At 46.7% G+C, this 22,419-nt stretch overlaps 1 protein-coding gene across 5 annotated transcripts; it reads left to right on the top strand.

The window, feature by feature from the left end:
• The first annotated feature begins 739 nt into the window (after positions 1 to 739).
• LOC149359209 (nicotinamide N-methyltransferase-like) lies at positions 740 to 20,661 on the top strand. 5 transcript variants are annotated; one of them, XM_089571482.1, is made up of 8 exons: positions 740 to 960; positions 2,485 to 2,570; positions 5,047 to 5,280; positions 9,596 to 9,878; positions 13,476 to 13,535; positions 15,442 to 15,573; positions 17,144 to 17,354; positions 19,928 to 20,661. In XM_089571482.1, the coding sequence occupies exons 6-8, from the start codon at positions 15,444 to 15,446 to the stop codon at positions 20,412 to 20,414; spliced, it is 828 nt and encodes a 275-aa protein (XP_089427608.1). In that variant the 5' UTR covers positions 740 to 960; positions 2,485 to 2,570; positions 5,047 to 5,280; positions 9,596 to 9,878; positions 13,476 to 13,535; positions 15,442 to 15,443; the 3' UTR covers positions 20,415 to 20,661. The 5 variants fall into 5 exon arrangements, with proteins under 5 accessions (XP_089427608.1, XP_089427605.1, XP_089427607.1 ...); XM_089571479.1 differs by lacking the exon at positions 13,476 to 13,535 and having other exon boundaries at positions 751 to 960; XM_089571481.1 differs by lacking the exons at positions 2,485 to 2,570; positions 13,476 to 13,535 and having other exon boundaries at positions 751 to 960.
• Positions 20,662 to 22,419: the final 1,758 nt, after the last annotated feature.

Genomic DNA, 22,419 nt, shown 5'->3' with positions numbered 1-22,419 from the left:
TGGTCTATGCGGCAGCAAGAGCAGCCGACGACAGAAATTTTCAACATTTTTCAACAAGTTCCAACCCTAGCGAGACAAGCGCTCGAACAAGCGCCGCTCTGACGGCCTTGGGAGTATTATGCACATACTGAATAACGCTTCGACGCGAGGAACAAAAAGAAAGCAGAAGATTTCATTTATGCCACTCCTATAGGAAGCACAGAGGAACGCATGTGTTTGAAAATGCAGCCAGAATCACTCCGCTGTCAACGCAACCTATCAAGACGCTGTTGCCAAATGCTTGGATACGTCTAAACTTGACTCCAGCCATTTAATCCGAATGCCAGATGGCCGGCGGGTCCCCGAGACTGCTTCCTGCTCCCTCTTTCAGGCTTTCCTTCTTTGCCCTGCTGCTTGTAACTTCACAGACTGAAAGGTTTTATGACAAGCAAGGCAGTGTGGCTCCGCGCGTAGTTAAGTGCATTCGCGCGAAAAAGAGAAAATAAAGATTGAGATTATTCCAACTACTCTAGAGTGACTGTCCCATAGCAGCAAAAAAGTAGCCATCCTACCCAGCAGGTATGGCGCAGCAGTCAGGTGCTAGCACGGTCTGCTTTAAAGAAGGAAAACGGCTCCTAAAAAGTCAGTGGCCTTAAAGGGCAACATGCATGCAGCGTGTTCTACGCAGACGAACTCGGTCTCGCGAGCTGTAGACACGGCGGCATAAAATGCCGCATCTGGAATACCGGGAACGAGCGCTTTACACCCGAGTGTCACGTGACACCGAAGCCGACACGCAAACGCAAACAAGTGGGAGCGGTGCAGTCTGGCAGGCAGTCGCGGGGGTGACAGTCAAGAAGACAATTTATCGCGTGAGCGAGGAGCGCCGCCGTCGACGCGCTGCTGCCGCCAGGGGCAGGTCACGTGCACAGCCCAGCTGCTGCTGCTGCTGCTGCTGCCGGGAGTCTCCAGCCGAGAGGAGTATTTCTATCTCACACAGTTGTTGTTGTCGCCTTAGTGGTACCGCACATACCCACGGCCAGTTGCCCCGGTGACGCTTTTAAACGAGCTCGAGCTGCATGCGTCGATCGTTGTAAAAGGGCTCCCTTTCGTCCGTATGCCGTGATGAAGCTTGGACGTATTCTTCTTCGCTTGGGTAGCTTTGACGGACGATCCACGCCACCCGAAAGACGGAAATGATAAAGAAGAGGCCATTGAGACACAGAGATGAGCGTTAGCTGCTGGCGGACCGGCTAGCGCCACTTTTTGTCGCTCATCTGTTCCTTTTTTTGTTTCTTTTTTGTTTTGTTGAAGCAAAACGCCAAATACGGTCGCCAGCATGCTAAAATGTGGGTTTAACGTCCCGAAGTGACGCATACTGGCAATCAGGGACGCCGTTGTGGAGGGCTCCAGATTATTTTAGACCTCCTGAGGAACGCGCGATGACATCGCATAGCACGCGGGCGTGTTTTGCATTCCGCCTCAAATCCCGCCGCCATGGGTTCAGCGAGGAATGCAAGGCGTTTTGTCACAAAGAGCCATTTACTTCTGCCGAAACTTCTAGGGCAACTTTGTTTTGCCTTCTTTTTAATTTCGGCCTTAAAACTGATCCCAAACTGCTCGCTTGGATCGAACGCTTTCTTTCTAACCATTCGCTATTTGTTTCTGCTAATGACTCAACCTCGCAGCCAAGTCAAGTACAGTCCGGCATACCTCAAGGGTCGGTACTTGGTCCCCTCCTTTTTTTTTTTTTTTAATTTACATTAATGATCTACCCTCTTGTGTTTCCTCTAACATTCATTTATTCGCAGATGATTGCGTCATCTTCAGAGAAATAATGTGTGACAATGACATATCTTCTCTTCAAGCAGACCCTAACGCTATCTCTATTTGGTGTCAATCATGGTCAATGGAACTAAACATCATAAATGTAAATTTCTGCGTGTGTCAAGAACTTCAGGCCAGCTACCTTCCTATCTCCTTAATAATGTCCCTCTAGATCCTGTTTCGTCTTGCAAATATCTTGGTATCCAAATTACTAGCAAACTGACTTGGTTCATTCACACTTCTTACGTAATTAATAATTCTAATCGCATGCTGGGATATCTAACACGTAATTTCTCTAAGGCACCTTCTTCCCTGAAACTACTGTTATATAAGTCTCACAGCTAGAGTATGCTGCAGCAGTTCGGGATCCCTTTCAAAAAAACTTAATTCACTCATTAGAAATGGTCCAGAACGATTCTGCTCGTTTTATTCTGTGCAATTATAACCGAACTGCCAGAATTTCTGCATTGAAATTAAATCTTAGCCTGCCATCTTTAGCATCTCGCCGTAAAGCCATTAGACTTTCACTTTTTCACAAGATATTTCATCACCCTTCCCTTCGCGACGAACTGATCTCCCCTCCCCAATACAATTCATCAAGGCTAGATCACAATAACAAAGTCGGAATTCCATTTTGCAAAACCAATGCCATGTTTCAGTCATTTCTTCTGCGCACAGCTGCTGAGTGGAATCACTTTCCTGCATCAACCGCTACAACTACTGACAACCAACGCTTCAAGACAGCATTAGAAAACACTGTATAAGTAGGAGCATCTTTTTTCTAAATTTTGTTGTTTTTTGTACGAGCATTTTGTTTGTTTGTCTTTCACTGCATTGCTGCGCTGTATGTTGTGTATTATATTCTATTAATCAGCACACCAAGAACCCAACAGTTAATATTGTATAGCTAGGAGCCATCATTTCTGTATTACTAATTAGTTTGCTGCACTGTACATTTTTTTTCTTGAATTTTATGTAACCACTCCCCTCTATAATGCCTCTGGCCCTGAGGGTACACGAAATAAATAAAAATAAATAAACAGCGTCGAGGATGTGCCCTTCGCTGTTTCAACGTGATAGTTTTCAGGTCTCCATGTCGCAGAAAAGCCACGCCGTCGTCGGCATCAGTGGCTGTGAACGAAAAAAGCCTGAAAAATCCCAGAGGACATTCCTAGGGGGAAGATGGGCTGCTTAGGCTACGTGAACCTGTGGCGTCATCACAGCCTGCCCACTGGATTGTGAGCAAACTGCTCATTGTGGCAGGTGGCACTTAATGATTGGTCGCGGGTGCAAGCTGTGCATACCAAACGCCCCACCGGAGGCAGTGCCTGGCACCACAGGGCCGAGGCGCGTCGCCTAAAAGCTGCACCACTGTGTCAGGATTGGTATGAGGACTCCCAGGGATCGATGAAGTCGAGGATGACCAATTCCGCATATATGCATGGGCACTAACCCATCAACGCTACTGCGTCGTACCCTTAAGGCGGAGCTTAAATGCCCCCTACAGTTTATTTATTATTATTTTGCTTAGCATTTACAAGACTGCACGCACGCAGCGATGCAAGGGAAGGGAGACAGTCTCCTTTCGCGTGTTTTGGCCACAGCGACGCAAACGATGCGACTACGACCGGCGCTCCAACTTACCCAACACGTGCAGGCTGATACTTCTTGGAATGGCTCATTGGCATTTGCTTTTTATTCCTGACGCCGCGCTGTTCGCCGACGAGCGGGGACGGCGACAGGTGGTCTGAACAACGCAGATCACAATGGTGGGGTCGTTATCACTCCAAGCGAAGTGGAAAAAAGAATGCCTAGTTGCAGCTATGACATGCAAAACACTAGTCGCGGGAACACTTGCGAAGATGAAAGAAACAGCGGCGCGCGCAGGCTACTCATGTTGCTACGCGGGAAGCCAGCACATGCCCTTGTGTGACCGGCAGGGCTTGGCAACTTAAAGAAGGCGGCGACTCGCGGGCCTGCCCGTGACGAGGCTTTTCTTTTTTTCCTTTCGTGAGCCCTTTTAACCATTTGCCACAGACCGGTAGACGTTTCGGCTGACGCAAAGTCACAACTGAAAGCCGAAGTAGCAACGCGAACTAACCACAAAATGGAACGAACCTAATTCGCCCATTTCGCACAGGTAAAAGACTATTCTCAGCATCATCTAAATGTCGTGCCCTGTCTGCATTAACTGGAGTTCACAGTTTTAAAACCTCATTCCACATTTAAAGCCTTGGTACGCGTGCATGCGTCAAGCAAAACGTTGCACGCCCCGTAGTGTTCAATGTTTGTTCACTCAGCTTTTCTTTATCTAATATGCATAAACATTCACTGCGCTACGCAGTAAACTTTGCTGTATGTTTCCCATTTTAACTGATCCTGGCGGGTATAGTGAAAGTCCATTGAAAATTTCATCATCTTGTGCAGTTGACAATATCAACTTCAAGTTCGTACAGCAAACCACAGTGTGCCATTCATCTCTCTTCTTAGCAAACATTTTTCGGCAGTCAGAGGCCTAGGCGCTGCTCTCAGACTGGAAATTAGGAAGGTAGTTCCATTAGATAAATCAGGTAACAGATAACCACCTTCGAAGTACCGACCCACCTCATTAACAATGATGCATAATTGGGCGAGTTCGAGTTGTCACATTATTGGAAAAATAGCGCAAAAAAAAAAAAGACGACGATACGTGCGTGTCCCCATTCTTTCGTCGTCGTCTTTTGTGCGCTATTTTTCCAACATGCATTAACAAGCATTGCTTGTAAACTAATGGAACCTGATTTCTAATCAAACATATTGAACTTCCAAGAATGAAATGCATTATTTACTATTGCCCGGCATGGTTTCCGTCCATCTTTTTCTTCTAAAACACAGCTGCTTTATTTTACACATCCACTGCATGTAATAATTGCTAAAAATTCACAGACCTACTGCATTATTTTAGATTTTTCAGAAGCCTTAATTCGATCAAGTGAATCCTAAACTACTTACGTTTGAAATTTTCGCCCTAAACCTGGATAGTGATGTTTTATCCTGGCCTGAATATTTTCTTTCTAACCGCTCGCAGCACGTCACTACTAATGACAACGATCCCCCTTATTGAAGTAACATCATGCGTCCCCATCGCGTCCGGTACTGGACCCACTTCTCTCTGTAATTCTTCTCTGGTTCACTTGGCGGCAGTGGCGTGAGCAGCGCGACCGACACAGAGGCTAACCCAACTCTTTGCTTTTGCTGCAGCCACGCCGGTACCGTCCACGTGCAGACAGACGCCCATATCTTTCTGGAAGAAGCCGAAGCGTAGCATCGTACCTGAAGATATCTGCGCGCCGCCGATTGGACCAGGCGCTGTGACGTCGGTGGGCTTCGGCTACAAAAGCTCGGGGGCGACGTGGACTGCTCTTCACTTGGCGGCAGTGGCGTGAGCAGCGCGACCGACACAGAGGCTAACCCAACTCTTTGCTTTTGCTGCAGGTTGGTCATTTTGCTTTACATATTTCTGTAGATTGCAAACTGCCACGCCGCTGCTGCCATTTGTAAAGTGCTACCATTGTGATTTTTGCTGCAGCTTGCCTCGCAGTATCATGTCCAAAATCAGCAAGGAACTAGCGCTAGCACTAGATGAAATGAAGAAAGAAATCAGGGCTGAATTTAAGGCTTTCAGGGAATCCCTTGAACGCGATGTTCGCAATGAGCTCAGAGAAATAAAAACCAGCATGTCATTCATTAGTGAGAAATATGACGAGATGAAGGATGACCTCAAGAGCACAGTCGAGGAGAATAAGGAATTGCGCGAACAAAACGCAATTCTAAGAGATCGCTGTGATTCTCTTGCTTCCCAGATCAAATTGTGTGAAGCACGGCTGGTACACTGTGAACAGTACTCGCGGAATGCAAATGTAGAAATCAAAGGGATACCTGTGAGCACAGATGAAAACTTGCTTGAAATTTTGGGAGAACTTGGTGAAAAAGTGGGCGAAAGTGTTTCGCCTTCCGACATTGACGTATGTCATAGGGTAGCTGTTCATGGAAGCAAAACAGAAAAGTACATAGTCGCATAATTTGTGCATCGAAGGAAGCGAGACGCTTTTCTTGAAAAGGCGCGAAAAACGAGGCTGTCATGTACAGACCTTGGTTTCCAGGAGACGGACTCTGTGTACGTGAATGAGCACTTGTGCCCAGATCGCAAGCTCTTGCTGGGGCTTGCTGTCAGTAAGAAGCGTGAGTCACACTGGAAGTTTGTCTGGGTGCGCGGAGGCCAGATCTACGCACGGAAATCTGAGAACAGCACGCTGCTAAAGATAACTAATAGCAGTGACGTGGCCAAGATGACCTAGGAAGTTATCTTTCATCATGGATTCCTATCACTTGCTTGCTCCAGAACAGTTAAATAAGCTAGCTAGCACAAACGCCTTAAAACTTTTTCACTTGAACTGCCGTTCGATAAATAACAAAGCTGAAGAAATAGAAGCCTTGTTATCTGTTTTTAAATTTTCTTTTGATGTAATTATGTTCACCGAGACCTGGTATCAAGATGACGCAAACTATTTAGTTCTAAGTAACTATACACATTTTGTTCTTAATAGACCTGGGCGCCGGGGTGGCGGTGTGTCGTTGCAGATATTGAACACACAACCTGCAAAAGAAAACAAACAATTCACAGTTTCTACCGCAGATATTGAAATCCTGACAGTTGAAGGTGGGAATGATGTATTTGCCGTTCTGTACCGTCCTCCTGATGGAAATTTGAGAGGGTGCCTAGACGTTCTCGAAAGCCTGTTTGATTACGTAACAACAAACCAGCAAGTATTATTTTTATCGGGTGATTTGAATGTTGATACGCGATGTCATTCAGCAGCACAACAAGAATTCATAAGCCTACTAGATGCATATGGCTTTTTAAATCTTATCGAAGTACCTACACGCATCACGTGCTCCACATCTTCCTGTATCGATATTGTAATCACGAACACCGAAAAATGCGAAACAAAAGCTGGCACAGTACTATCCGACTTAAGTGACCATCTCCCTGTTTTTGCCTTCGTCCCAGCCGAACGCCCTTATCAAGTTCCCGCAGCGCCCTCTCCACATTTTCGACGCGTTGATATCACCACACTTGACCGTTTTCGTTCGATGTTATATGACACTAGTTGGGACGATGTGCTGTCTTTAAAAGACGTGAATGAGGCGTATGATGCATTTTTGTTCAAAGTTAAAACTGTCTATGATAAATGTTTTCCACTAGTCCGTCCGCGCAAACGCAATCCAAAGAAGCCGTGGGTTACGCAAGAACTGCTGCGCAAAATAAGGACCAAAGAAAAAATGTTTGCGCAATTCATGAAATCACGGGAGCCTTCCAAGCTTGAGAAATATAAGAAATACCGAAACCAGCTGAATAGAGAATTGCGAACTGCTAAGCTAAGCTATTTTAGTAATGCATTTTCGGTGGGGTCCAATAGAAGTGTTCACAACCAGTGGGACCAACTGAACAAATTACTAAATCGCACCTCAAAAACAACTATTACGACAATAATGAAAGATGGTATACCAATAGGTGGGGAGGAACTGTGTAATGAATTTAATAATTACTTTGTTAACATAACCAAAAGGTTATGCTGTCCCTCCGACACACCTGTGGGTTACGCGTATAATACACCATGTATTCCGGAATCCTTGTACATGTATCCCACTGATGAAGGTGAAATAGTGACAGTGTTTAGGAATCTAAGAAATAGCAGAGCTGAAGATAAAGATGGCTTTCAGATCAAACCCTTCAAATTTGCAGTTGACATACTAGCTCCAATACTAATGCATATCTATAATCTAGCCATAGAATCTGGCGTGTTTCCAAAAGAAATGCAGGTAGCAAAAGTGGCTGTCATTCACAAAGGTGGTGCTACCTCAGATATGGCTAACTACAGGCCTATTTCCATTTTTCCGATATTATCCAAAGGTCTGGAAAAGATTATTTATGTGAGAATAAATACTTTTCTAGTCAAACATTCAGTTTTATCAGAGAGTCAGTTTGGTTTCAGAAAACTAAGGTCCACGGAAACGGCACTAATTAAGCAAAAAGAAATAATAATAAATGCGTTTGAGGAAAAGCTCCTTGTACTAGGAATATTTGTTGATTTTTCCAAAGCATTTGACCTGCTTAATCATGCTTTACTGGTACATAAACTCAATAACTATGGAATTAGAGGTAACAGCTTATCTTTAATTCAATCATATCTGAAATACCGTAAACAAATGGTCTCCCTTAATAACACTATATCAACCTCGCAAGCTATCCTCTCTGGTGTACCACAAGGCAGCATTCTGGGCCCCCTATTATTTAATATTTACATTAATGATATATTTTCTGCTCCCCTTCCTGTCAACATAATAGCGTATGCAGACGACCTCACAATGCTTTCCTCAGGTAACACAGAAAGAGAGCTGCTAGAACACGGCAATAAGTTCTTAGAATTCCTGCGTCAATGGTCCTTTAAGAACTACCTAAGAGTAAACATCACGAAGACCAAAGCAATAATATTCCGAGCTAAAAACAGAATGGTGCGTGCAAATTTTGACCTTTGGTTAGGAAACAAAAAAATTGATGTCGTGCCAGCTGTGAAATGTCTTGGTGTTGTTTGGACCGAATCACTTAATTGGGATAAACATACTGAGAATATCTGCGCTAAAATAAACAAGATTAATGGCATCCTATGCCGCCAGAGGCACACACTTCCGCCTAGAGTTAAATTATTAATTTACAATGCATTTATATTGCCACATATAACTTATTGTCTCATGGTCTGGGGGACAACAACCAAGCAAAACCAAATGAAAATTCTAATGGCGCAAAAACGAGCAATTAGATTAATAGCTAATGTGCCATGGTGTACTCATACGGCTTCCTACTTTGCAAGGTTCAGTATCATGAAACTCTCAGAGTTATTCCCATTCAAGTTAATCTCTATGTATAAAAATGCTGTTTCAACTAAGAATGATCTCCTCTTATCAAGTTTCAACCTCATTCGTTCGATTCCATCTTATAACACACGGAACAAAATGTCATGGTCCGTACCTTTCTGCCGCACTACATACGGTAAGCAGTCAGTGACATATAGTCTACCACACTACCTCAATATTCTGCACAAGAACAACATCATACTTGAAAAGACTTCACGGCATAAATTAATAGCACTTATTCCTTTGTTTGAATGTGTTTGAATGTGTTCCTTTGTTTGAATGTGCATCATTTTGACATCATGATTAGAACATATATATATGTATATATAGCTTTGTGTATCTTCTTTCTACTTGATTTGTATCTCGGTTGATTATAAATGCGTTTCCTGTACATAAAAATTTTGAGCAGTTTCTTTTGTCCAATAATGTCGAGTGATAACAGAGGCATAACGTCATGCAAATGTTGATGTATATATTTTGTGGCTGTATTTTCTTTTGTGCTTGTGAGTGCGCTCTTCCACTGCTGTTGTGATTAGCTGCCAGGCGATACCGCCGGCAGGGGGCGCAGGGTGGCCCTCAAGCTGCACCAACGCAGCTTTTTGCCTTGCGTCCTCTCTCCTCTGTTACTGATGTAACCTTGTGAGAGTTAATAAAGATATATGTATATATATGTATAAATACACACAGGAGTTGATCACTTATTTCACTACCACAACTACTTATCGAACTTTTGACGTTGACCACCAGCACAAGGTTGGATTCATTCTTTGCAACGCGAAAACTTCTATTCATTTATCTTTTACGATTATTTTTTTGTTTTCTATTCGCGGCTCAGTGGTTATGGCGCTCGGCTGCTGACTCGATCACGATTGAGCATCGATGCGGACGGCCAGACGTATCACGTACCCAGCCGAGATAATCCTGAGCAACGGAAGTGCAACAGCGAGCACCACGAATTTGACGCAAGCAACGCCTCCGCTTTTCGTGAAGGGACTCTGACGTCAGACGGCATGGCACCTATATAACGTCGAACAATCCTGAGGGGGATCATCACTTTGGAGCAGACCAGGCGGCCGCAGGGTTGCGCAGCGACATCCTGCTGTCCACCTTTTGTGCAGGTATGTTGGTATTTCATCCACTGATTATCTCGCTTCCTGTCTGCTCCAACTGTGTTTGGTTTTCTGTGTGTTTTTGTGTGTTTTTGTACTTCGCTAACGAAATGGGTGAAAAACCACTTACCGCTATAAAAGAGTTGGCAAGAGCATTTGCAGATATTGAGGCTCGATTCAATGACAAGGAAGAAAGGTTGAAGGAGGCTCTGACAGGTGTGACAGATGAAATAGTCTATGGAACTCATAAACGAAAAGTTCGAAAAATTCAAGAGTGAGATGGTGACGCTTAAGACACCTTGCATCTCTAAAAGATGAAAACCAACACCTTAAACAGGAGAACAATCGCCTTGCAAAAGAATTCAAGGAAATAACGCGAGAGGCTATTGATCTCATGAAGTACAGTCGAGAGACAAATCTGGAAATAAAGGGCCGCCCATAGCACAAGACGAGAACCTGTTTTGTGTCTCAGTGGCTATGGCGCTCGGCTGCTGTCCCGAAAGACGCAGGTTCAATCTCAGCCGCGGTGGTCGAATTTTCATGGAGGCGCAATTCTAGAGGCCCGTGCACTGTGCGATGTCAGTGCCCGTTAAAGAACCCCAGGTGGTCGAAATTTCCGGAGCCCTTCACTATGTCATCCCTGATAGCCTGAGTCGTTTTGGGACGTTATACCCCACAAACCACTACATAAACCACTACATTTGCTCTTTCCCTAAATTGAATAGACAAGAAACAGACAGATTTTATGCACAGTGTCCCAACGAAAGACGAGAACACATCAAATACCATAGCGAAGTTTGCCTCCCTGAAGGTTCGGGACCGGTTCCTGAAAGCAGCTAAGAAAAGCCGGTTAATTAAATACATTTTTACTCGGGCCTTGAGGAAGAGGATCCTACCTTCATTAATGAGCACCTTTGTACGGCGAATAACCTACTGGGGAAGGCCTTGGCAGCAAAACTAGAAAAAGACTGGAAATTTACATGGGTTTCCGGTGGTAAAATTGTAATGCGGAAAGCAGACAGAAGAAATGTACTCCAAGTGACATGCGTAGAAGATCGGAGCAGAGTTGTCTGATCTCCGGCTGAACTACAAGTATTTTTGTGTTGGACCAGCCACTAGCCTTTGTTGCCATCGGTCCAAACAGTGTTTGTGCATATCTCTTGTTATCGCGGTAAAGTTTAAAAAAAAAAAAGACGCAGTTTTGATCCCGGCCGCGGCGAATTACGCTGGAGGCGAAGTGCTGGTGGCCAGTGTACATACTGTGTGATGTCAGTGTATGTAAAAGAACCCCAGGTGGTGAAAATTATGCGGAGCCTACCAATACAGGTCCCTCTTGGCAATAATAATAATAATAATAATAATAATAATAATAATAATAATAATAATAATAATAATAATAATAATAATAATAATAATAATAATAATTTATTTCCGACCAAGTGTACATGATCACCAGCCCGCTTAAGCATTGGTGCCTGCGTGCTTGTGAGCGGGGCAGTACAGCATGACTGCATCAAGACAAAGCCATGCACAAAAAAAAAACATAATATTGAAAGCACATAAATGTTCAAACAGAAATAACAATTTAACATCTGGAACGCATGTATGTCGCAAAGCGGTGAGGCTTAAAACCCATTAAAACAATGGGCTTGTCTTTTCATTTCGCAAAATTACAGTTATCACTGCAGTGTAACTCAACTAAAGATCGAGCTTTCGCTCCATCCGTTGAATGTTCGTCGCGATATTGCCCTTTTATCTGTCTTTCATAAATACGTCCATGCCAGTGATTCACCGCCAGCACATGTACAACGTCCCTTCTACTTATCACATAGATTACATAATAACGACAGCTTTGCCCAGCACTCATGCTTTCAACTTCTCGCCACTCCCGCGCGCCATCCGCCTCTGGAACGATCTTCCGGACTGCATCGCCCTGCAGCGTAATCATGACACCTTTCGCGAACATCTACTCAAGCACTTCGTTGATAACGCTTAGCACGTCACTTATATAATCATGATTCATATAGCTTTTGCTTTTCTAACTGCTTGAGACTTTTGCCTCATTCGTTCTGTTCATGCGCAGCTACCCTTCTGTATATCTAAAGTGTTTTCTTTTGCTTTTGTGTAACTCTTTGTGCAACTGACCATATTTGTTCAATGACGCATAGCAGCCTTGTACCTTTACTAATTTTTGTGAACTGCGATATGTTATGTGAACTCACTTGCTTTTGTCTTCGTTGCTGCACTTTTACTAGGCTTTTTATTTCTAACCTGTTTTTTACACAAACTTCTGTATTTGACCCCCCCCCCCTTTACACAATGCCTCTCCGGAGGCCTGTTAGGTATTTGTAAATAAATAAATAAATATATTATTCCTCGCACATAAGAACAGTGGAACCATCTTTCCTCAGCCGTAGCTTGGATGCCTGACTATATGCAGCCTATCGTCAGTCTAGGCTGCTTTCATGCGACAGCACGACTGAGTTGTTGTTACCCGTCATTTCCTTCCTTTATTTTATTTTTGAAGTGCTGCTCTAGCTTTGCCGCTTTTGCAATGCTTCTGCTTCTTGTTGCGTCACACTGCATCTTTTTGCTTGAATTTTTTTAAATTTCGCTGTATACTGAGTTCCACGCGTCTCATAGTATGTTACTTTGTTGATTTCGTGTGTTATTTCTTCTGTTCTTGTATGATTATATTGCCTCATACGTGTTTACATTTCTTGTGGCTTTCTAACCGCTTTGCCTTTGAGTATGCATGTAAAGTTCTGTCACTTTCGTTTGTTTTTATTGTTTTCTGCATTGCGCTCTACAGTACCATGGCGCTTGAATGCACGAATGTAAATAAATGAATAGGAATCACTCCGAATTCAGAGAAGCAGAGCTTCGTAAAAAATTTCTCCCGTTCACACTCTGCTATAACAAAAATATAAAAAGTAAAACTGGAAACTGGATTCACTCCCTCTTCTTATAAAGTCGTCCAGCGTGCTCTTTCTAATGATGATGATGATGATGATGATGAAAACGTTTATTAAAGCCACAATGCCTTAGTTGAAGGGAAGGCTGATCGGGTCCCTAGTCGGGGACGCCATTGGTGAAAGCCGCTACCCGTGCTCTGGCGACGAGGGCTCGTAGTTCTTCGAAGTCCGAGCTGGACAGGGCCGCCTCCCAGCCCTCCCGCGTTGGCTGATTTATGATGTCAATGCTGTCATTTTTCTGACAAGCCCATACCATGTGGTACAAGTTTGCCTTCTAATGAAACCCTGGAGCTAGCAAGAGGAAAGATTTTTTTTTATTTTCCCCTGCTCTTCGTATTGTTGAGTGAATATGACCAGCAGACAGTAATCTGACATCTGAACCTGGCATCCAGCCACAGAACAGCGTGCAGATAAATGTCATTCGTTCCTCCGCCGCTGCCTATATAGAGTCAATAATTTTACCTCCAGCTCTGCTCGGCGCAAGTGCGCAGGCACGTGAGGAATTCGATGGAAAGTTCAGCGGCCTGTGTTCTACGTCATTAGTAGCTGTCACTAGAAGACATTGTCAGAACGGCGGACATCCACGCGTCCAGCTGCACAGCCTAGCGGTCGCTGTACGCCTCCATTGCAGCGGTAGGTGACTGGCGTCCGCTGATTCCTGCCTCCAGCCGCACGGTGAATGAGCAGACAGGTAAGACAGTGTCGCTGCTATCTGAACCAGAGCCCTAAATTTCTCAAGCCTGAGCCCGCACCCGGTGATAAGATGCAACGGTAGCGATATTACGGCGGTAACATAGCACCAATTATGGCAATAACGACCGTATGAACGATAACATATGTGCAAGCCCTTAGTAAGATCCAGTACAGATCAGGGGAAGAAGATTCCAAATTAGCTGACACCTGCGTGAGGAAGGCAAAGATCGCAGCAGGAAAACCGATAATAGAGTGCGGACCACAGCTGCGGCAATTCGATGCCAACAGGCAGCACAGCCTGCGCTATAGACAGACGACGAACTCGCAGAGCAGTGCTACATTTCGCTACAAACCCACAGTATACAACAGGCCAGAGACATCCAGGCTGCGTCAGTTAGACCATGTTATATTCAGCAGTAGCGACGGTATACCGATGCGATACATGGGCTGAGGGACGCCGCAGAAGAGGGCTCCGGATGGATTTAGACCACCTGGTGTTCTTTAACGTGCGCTAACATTGCACAGCAGACGGGCTTTTTTGTATTTCGCCTCTACCGGAATACGGCCGCTTCAGCTGGGATCTAACCCGAAAATCTGAGATCAGCAGCCTATTGCCAGAGATACTTGCGCAGCAGCGACAGTGTACAGACCATGTCCTTTTCAACTTCTCAGAGGCTGGTGGCTTTTAAGCGATCTGCGAGGCGATCCGACGACCGTTCGGCTGCCTGCTCCACAGTAGTTTTTATCCTCGGGACATCGTGGTTTTTCCCTCACAATTCTACTTCATCTTGATTGCGGCGACCAGCTACGCTAGTTAATAGCGACCAGGAACTTGTTTTCGCTACCACCTCAGGGGGCAGCACTCCTCGGAACATTTGATCGCCGCGGCAGCGACTTGGCAGGGCTGATGTCAAACCAGATCCACTGCGATTTTCCAGGTTTTTGAATTTTTTACGAAATGTTTCATGGGCGCAACGTGGTAATTTCGCCGCTGCTGCTGGCACAAGGGTCACTCTTCTATTTTGTGGGCTTTTTTTTTTCTTGCAATATTTTTCAAATGCCCTGCTTGCCGTCCTAGCTTTTCGCTTCCCTATTTGGTATATTATGCCGGACAGAAGTCACGAAGACCTAAGTGTTGTTGCCAAGGCTCTTGAGAAGTAACCGAATACCATGGAATAAGTTTTTAAGGTGCTTACGGTGCTCTTAGTAAAACTAGATGCATTTACAACAGAAATAAGAACGATATTGCTACCGAAACATATGCCGAGCTTAGTGGAATTCGTGACCCTATTATTCATAAAGGTTTTGAGCAGGTCGTTGAGCTATAGAGAGGGGAAGTTGCTAAACTAAATGGTGGAGCTACGCAGTGTCGCATGACAAATGAAATTTTGAAGAAGGAACTCAACCGGACAGCGAAGATGATAATGGGATCGAAACAGCATAGCAGGAAATTCAGGGACTTCTGGTAGCAAATAATGAAGGCTGCGGCAAGGCTGTTCAGGACATTGCCGATCTTCTGGGTACCAAAGTCACGGTGACAGTGACGTAATACGCCATGTGCTCTCAAAACAGGAGCAGAAGCCTATCGTTGTGGCAAAGTTAATTTCAAGAACTGCCCGTGACAAGTGACTCTCTGCTGAGAAAACGGGAAAATTTGATAGCGTATTCCAGTCGGCAATCCGGAGATTTTTTGCACCGTAGAAATAAAGGTGTCTCTATTTACATTAACCTGGGCTGCGGGCCATCCAGGCTGAATTATATTGCTCTAAAGGTGGCGTTACGAATTCCTTGCACTTTGGGGGCCACTTAACTACAGGCCCGATCCTCCCCTGATGCCTCGTTAAACCAGGAAAATCAAGTGCATCAGGTGACCATTTCTGTACACTCATATATTTTGCGCACAGGTATGGACCAGCAATCTCTGGTGGACAAGATACGAAGCGAGTTCTCGCCGGACAACTACCCGGCCCACTCGATCAAGATGCTGCCCGTTCTGGATTTCATCCGGAAAGAACTACACTCCGTCTTCAAGTCAGGTACTGCGTACCACGAATGGTCGCGCGTGCTAAGACTAAACACGTAACGCATGCTCTGCACGCAGATGTCAAAAAAAAAAAACAAAAAAAAACTGAGGGGACGGATACGCTCCGCCTTAATGGTATGACGCTCAGCGTTAACAGGTTAATGGCCATTCATGCCACATTGGTCATCCTCCTATTTACATTCATAGACCGCTAGGAGTCCTTATATTACCACTCCTGGAGCAGTGGTGCAGCGGTTAAGATGCCTCACTGCCTCGAGATGTCAGGTGCTGCCACCGGCGGGGCTTGCTATACCCGGGTTGCTCTTTCCGAGAAACCTCTCGTGACCAGTTATTACTTGAACTGCCACCTGCCAAGGTAGGCAGTTTACTCACAGTCCTGTGGGCAGGATCGAGAGGGTTGCCACCTAGGGGTAGGGTGGCCACGGGGGCCTCTTACCCCGGCCCATTATTCGTTCACAACGCCTTCGACGACGGCGGATTTGCTGCAGAACGAAAGCCTGAACGCTGTCGCCTTAAAGTCCTGTTTCGTAAGTTAATGGCCAGCACAAATTCTGGCGTCACACAAAATTTACGATTTATGCTGCGGACGGCTAACAGTATGCATACAGCGGCTTTGAGAGTGAAGCAACGGTTAAAGCAGGGTCTGTTGGAAGCACTGATACGTAAATCAGTTTTAGATCGACGCTGTACTAATTTTAAGAGACAGTATTTCCTCGCATTTCGCTTTGAACTTTATGTAAAACAAAGTAAAAGATGGCAGCGTGAACACACAACTCCATTGAGGAAGCCTGCGCCACTGTACTACAAAAGCCTGCGCCCAACAGAAGCAACAACACTGATGCCAGTCCCAGCGCCTGTTGATTTTGACATTTCACTGCGAAATTTAAGACGCGTATGTCACTGTGTTCGTGTGAGCCCCGTCCTTCTTCCACGATGGTCGCGTGACGTTGTGTCTGAAAGAATTCACCCGAGAGATGAGCTTTGTCGGCACAGCGGGAATTGAGAGGACATACGGAAATAACTGAGTGAGGCAGGATAACGTTGAGGCATGCGCACGATCTAGCGTGAGTGGTTCCGAAGGCCGCTTTGACATCGGCGTATCGCTTTCAGAGCACCTGCAATACCGGAAAGTCCCTTCATGAAGATTACCGCTCCAAAAAGCTCCTCATTACTGGGCCGTTCGTCAACACAAGTGCCACGAAAACAGGCACCGCGGACATTAATTCAAGGTTCAGAACAAGCTTTAATTACGTGCACGTTTCACTGTTCTGCTGCGTTGGTGTATAACACCACGCCACGGTGATTAGACAGCATGCTATGACGTCACTGCAACGCGAAATGCTCAGTGCTCCGAACGCACTGACGTCACACGCATTCTACAAGATGAAATAAGTATTAAATGGATAAAGAACACTGTACTGGTAATAAACCACAAACAGCTGATCTCGCGTTACACAGTGCCAGCAAAGTGTTCTTCGTCCTCAACCATCGCGTCACAAAAAACTGCTTTCGGGGCAATCTGTCTCAAGCGAGCATACGGGATGCCTTGCTTCTCGCTGCAGAGCTGTCGGCGGCGGGCGGCGATCTGCTGGAGGTTGGCTGTGGCCCCACCGTGTACACGGCAATGGCTGCCTCGCTGGCCTTCGAGCGCATAGTGATGGCCGACCTGGTGCCGGCCAACGTGCGCGAGGTGCGCAAGTGGGTCGACGCGGCGCCCGACGCCAAGGACTGGACGCTGTTCGCCGAGCGACAGGCCGCCCAAGAGGGAGCCCGGTACGACGCGCACCAGTTGTTGCGGTGGCTTACAACAGCTGCCATTGCCTACAAGTGGAGGGCCTGTCGGGACTTGACAGCTGTCATTAGTCACGCGCTACTTTAATGCGGTAACATTAGAGTTGTCACACTAAAACCCCGCCGATGACCTAGACGAAATTCCGTGATTGGTCGAGAATGATTATGTCTCCCGGAGTCATGTGTCCGCCAAGGATCAATCGCAGCACTCCGCGAAATTTGTGAATTCATCACCAGTGGAGAAGCTGGGAGTGAAACAGTGGACACCTTTAGCATAGCCATGTACTGCGTTACTGTGACCGGAGTACCAGCAGCCCCGCGCCGTCAGCGCTTATGCGAAGATAGCGTTGGAGGTGTCAGATGGCGCCAGGTACCTGGCATCTCCGCGCCTGTTGCATCGGGACCAATCAGCGTGTGCATGCGCACTGGGGGCTGGCGGGCTCCCGGTCTTGCAGTAGTGTTAGCGAAAACACAGGGTACACGGTATGCCAAAGGTGTCTACTATCCATATCGCTACCGGAGAGGGCAAGCGTAGCAGGAGGCGCCATAGGGTCAGGTGGACGCGTTACGTAATGAAGAGGTCGCGAGCGGAATTTGAAACCACGCGACGATAATTTATCAGCTTCGCTGGCCACTTCCTATGGCCACTACGTCATTGCTGTCTCTCGCGCTATACTTTAGATGACGTCTCTTTCATCAGCTTCCATCAGTGCGCAAGTCAGTCAAAAAGAGCACGCAGACACCTGCACGGGCAAGCCCGAATTCGCAAGCCTGGCCGCCGTGGACGGTACAATAGCTGAATGCAAACCAAGGCGCGGCGGTATCCCCGTCAGTTTCCAGCTGCTCCTTGTTGGGCATGGACGTGCGTCCGAGCGCTGCAGCCACAAGTGTTTTTAATGGATCAAGAACAGCCCTGCTATCCCCGTAATGTTTCCAGGGCTTTTGAAGGCCATACCTTCACTCGCTTTTCTCGATTGCGGCGAGCTCTCTCCTGGGCGCGAGCAGCTTCTTCTGGCCCCTAGAACCTCTTACCACGCACGCGTTTTCAACTATTGCGGGCCAGGTCAAGACTAGTGAAAGAGATGAGCCTTAAGTTATAGCCTCGGCTGTTTCGATAAAATGAACGGCGATGTTGGTTGTGGGCGCGCACGCCTTGTCATGGTGCAAGCCTGGACCCGATTTCCTGTTCTTAGGCGGCGTTCTACCAGCTTGTGGAACATTTCTGGCAGGCGCACTGTTGCTTACCGCTCATCAGCGACATTCCTTGGTTTCTGTTAAAAAACAGCTGCGAAATCCCGGTTTTGGGCGAAGAAGGGCGCTGCCATTATCTCGTCGACACTTCGGGGCTGGTTCGCCATAGCTGATGCACATATTTGTGGGAAAAAATTGGAGGGGAGACTCAAGCTCCTCTGTAAGAGTAAGACACTAAATCGTAATGGGCTAACTGCCATATATGCAGAAGGTCATTCGCTCCTTTACGTTCATGGAACCCTGGGATCCCTCATAGCCCTCCTGGCGCAGTGGTGCAGCGTTTAAGCGATGCGCCACTGCCCTGCGATGGCATGTGCTCCTAGCCGTGGTTCTTGTGAGGCTCAGGTTGCTCTCTGGGGGTCCCTGCCAGAGCCATGCCCCTGATTTTTCGCACACAGCGCTGACGCCGACAAGGCCGACACCGGATGTTCTGTACAGCAAGGCCTTTAACGCTATCGACTTAAAAATCCGCACCGACAGCTGGCGTTTATTCGTCGGATGAAACTGATAAATCCAGGTCTCTTAGCATGTACCGATTTCAGTTACTCCCGTCTTATGGGACCAGCTCCGTTCAAAAGGCATGCTAGTAGTAGCGGTGGCAAATTTATGCACAAGCGGGATTGGCCTCCCCTGTACCGTCGGCAATTGACCTGCCTCACAGAAGAAAGGGGCGCGGGGGCGGGGCGTGTCATCTAGATTGCTCATTTAGTGAGGCACCAATCGGGATGGAACCTTCCAAATTCGAATAAGCTCAGGAGGGCGTCCGACACTTAAGGCAATCATATCTCAAGCGTTGCTTAAATATCACGTACTTCACTCGAATGCCTGAGAGTGCAACTCTTTTTCACGGCGTCGACGTTTCCTTCCTCAATCGAACGCGGTGGTTGGGCGCCCACTCTTTTCCTTGTCTTTCAATATTTCCGCATCTCATTCCTTAAGGATATAGAAAAGCTGCTGCACGGTAAAGAGAAAGTAACTGCCCCAAAAAAGTAACTTCATGGTGAACAAGAGAGCCGTAGCGCTTCCGAAACGTCATTCTTTTTTGACCATGGTCAGTAACCAGTGAACTTCATCACTTTTGCTTAGAATACTTTCCATACCTCAGCTGTTCAGATTCTTTATTCCTGGAGGCTTGGCGGTGAGTATGTATACGCTTCTTTGCTGTCTGCCCGACCACGATAAACACTAGGCATTGCTGGTAAAATTCAGAGTTTCAGTAACCCGCTCTTGTGTGATCGTGGAAGGTATAACTATGGTGCCTGTGGCAGCCTTGACTGCTGTTCTCATCTCTTTGCCAACGCCAGAAACGTCAACGAGGGCGCCGACGCTGTCATCGCGAGGACGCGTAGAGCGGTCCGCGACGTGACCCTCTGCAACATCGCGGAGCCCGGCGTGTTCCTGGACGGGCGCCGCCGGCCGCAGTTCGACGCCGTGATCGCATGCCTCTGTCTGGACAGCGGGTCGGTGGACCAGGAGGCCCACCGGTGCGCCACCCGCAACCTAGCGGCGCTGCTCAAGCCCGGCGGGATGCTGGTGGCATGCGGCGTAACCGGGAACCCCTACTACACGCTGTCCGCCAGGCGCTTCCCTTCGCTGGTGTCCTGCGAGGACTCCATCAGGGACTCTCTGCTTCAGGCCGGTCTGACGGTGCGCCACTGGGCGGCCGAGAAGTCGCCCGCCTTCATAAAGCCGTACCTGGACTACGATTCGGCGTACGTCACGGTGGCCAGTAAGACCGCAGTGGACGGCACGGCGGTACAGTCATCGGGGATCACCTCCGGCGCCAACTGATTCTCTTTATGCGAGGCATCTTTGCTGCCTAGGAACGCGGATCGTCAAAGTTTGCGTTGGAAGAGTGCGACTACCCTTCCAACGCTGCTATGACGACGAGGGCCAGAGACGCTGGCATCCTGTTACATCGAGGCGCGTGGTAGCGGTCGGTAAATTGTCAGCCTACCAGCTTCTGTACTCTGGCTTGTATACGCACAGACTCGTCATTCATTTTTTATGCAATAAAGTTTGACCTGATTTGATTCGATTTTAAAATTTGTATGCTCATGCCAGCAAGTCAGGGTATGAGCTATCAAAGCACCTGGCACGCCAAAATAGCCCCCGACTGCTTTGCAATCTGCCCTCCGCCAACCATGACTGGTGTACGTTAGAAAAACTTGCCTTCATAGGCGCGCCGACAGAACTCGACGTTGAGAACTGCGATCGGGGATTTAACATTGCCAGTGGGAATTAAAATATCCTTCATAACTCCAGAACAGCGCGAAATGAGGACGGGACAAAAAACAGACACGACTTGCCAACTGTTAAGGCGGAGGCCTTTAATGCCTCATCGTTGTAAGCAGGAGTTGTCGACAGAAATGTCACGCTTTTCAATGGGTCGAAATGGTCGTGACGTCACAGTGTGCGAATTTCAAGCGGGGCCAATTCTGCTATGGCTAGTAACCATGCAACCAATTAAAGGGATGGTATAGAGATGCTCCAAGTGGGACTGAGTTCAGTTAATCAACCAATTAGCCTAATTAACCTTTCTAGTCAGACCACAAAAATAAATAAAACCGAGTAGGAAATTGGTCGAGTTGCGGAATCGAACCAGGGCTACCGGAGTGCGAGTCGAGCATGCTAACCACTATGCCATGCCAGCTTTTTTTTTTTCTTTATTGCCTGTCTTTGGCTCATGACATTGCACAACAAAAATACACATAACGCTATATACATACGACACTGTCGTGGTCAGCCAGCACGAGACTGGCTTCGTCAGCTTAAAATTCCCGCAACATACACAACGGCTCTAGTCTTGAGAGCCACTCGGGAGGCTCCGCAGCTGCTTTTTGGATTGCAAGAAACCAGTCCATGCTTTCCCGAAAATAAATTCGGGCCGGTCGTGCGTCTTTGTCACAATGGTAGCCTGCCATTCTGGAGCGCCATATACAGTGGAGGCCCAAGAGCATTATGAGATCAAAAGGTACCCCATCCTCATTATCAGTGCTTAAATAGCGAATTCCGTGCGCGTCAAGTGGTAGCTCTTTCTTTATGGTCCTTTGTAACACGTCCCAAAAATAAACGCCTTCCCAGCAGTGCAAAAAAACATGGTCTATTGTTTCAGGCTGTTTACAAATTAAGCAGTTCGATCCCCACGGTAAAAAGAAATCCTTTCCCTCTAGAAACTTTTAAACTGGTAACGTCCCGGTATGTAACTTAAAAAAGAAAGTCTTTACTCCTGGTGGCACCTGCATTTTCTTCACCCTTTTTAAAACATCCCCTCCCGGGCCTCCACTGTACAAGGCCCTGTACATGGGCTCTGGGAAAACAATATCACAAAGATCATTGTACAACTTTTTCCTTTTGCTTTTCCACAAATAATCGGTGGAAAAACGTGCCGAAAGAAACCGAACGCTTGCTACAATCTCTTTGTAGTAACCAAAAGTTCCACCAGAGAACTCTTCTGTGGATACCACAAACTCCGGCAGCAATCACCGCAGCTTCACTTGGCACACGGTGCGCAAGAACGGGTCTGTGACGTCGCGAAAAAACAAAAAACGGTTCACCAGCTGCCTTAAAAAGAGGTGCCCTAGCCCTAGCCCTCCATCTTTTACCCTCCGGAACAGGTTCGTTCTGCTACAACGTTCCCATTCGGACGCCCATATGAAAACTGCAAAAATCCTCTGTAGCTTCTGAACGTTCACACGCGATCAATGCAAAACCTGCATCACATACCAGAGTTTGCTAATAAAAAAAAGATTGCAGACTGTAGCTCTGGCGAAAATTGAAAGGCTGGTGCCTCAGA

Source organism: Amblyomma mixtum, chromosome 2 (genome assembly GCF_055824585.1).
Source record: "Amblyomma mixtum isolate Tamu chromosome 2, ASM5582458v1, whole genome shotgun sequence".
NCBI classification, from domain to species: Eukaryota; Metazoa; Arthropoda; class Arachnida; order Ixodida; family Ixodidae; genus Amblyomma; species Amblyomma mixtum.
Note: the sequence above shows the minus strand (reverse complement) of the source record. Positions and strands in the feature narration are given on the sequence as shown.

Bases quoted from the DNA above. Each gene is read 5' to 3' on its own strand.
- LOC149359209 (XM_089571482.1), top strand. From the start codon at position 15,444: ATGGACCAGCAATCTCTGGTGGACAAGATACGAAGCGAGTTCTCGCCG. The intron at 15,574-17,143 runs GTACTGCGTACC...TTCTCGCTGCAG, and splicing joins ACACTCCGTCTTCAAGTCAG to AGCTGTCGGCGGCGGGCGGC. The intron at 17,355-19,927 runs GTACGACGCGCA...TGCCAACGCCAG, and splicing joins GCCGCCCAAGAGGGAGCCCG to AAACGTCAACGAGGGCGCCG.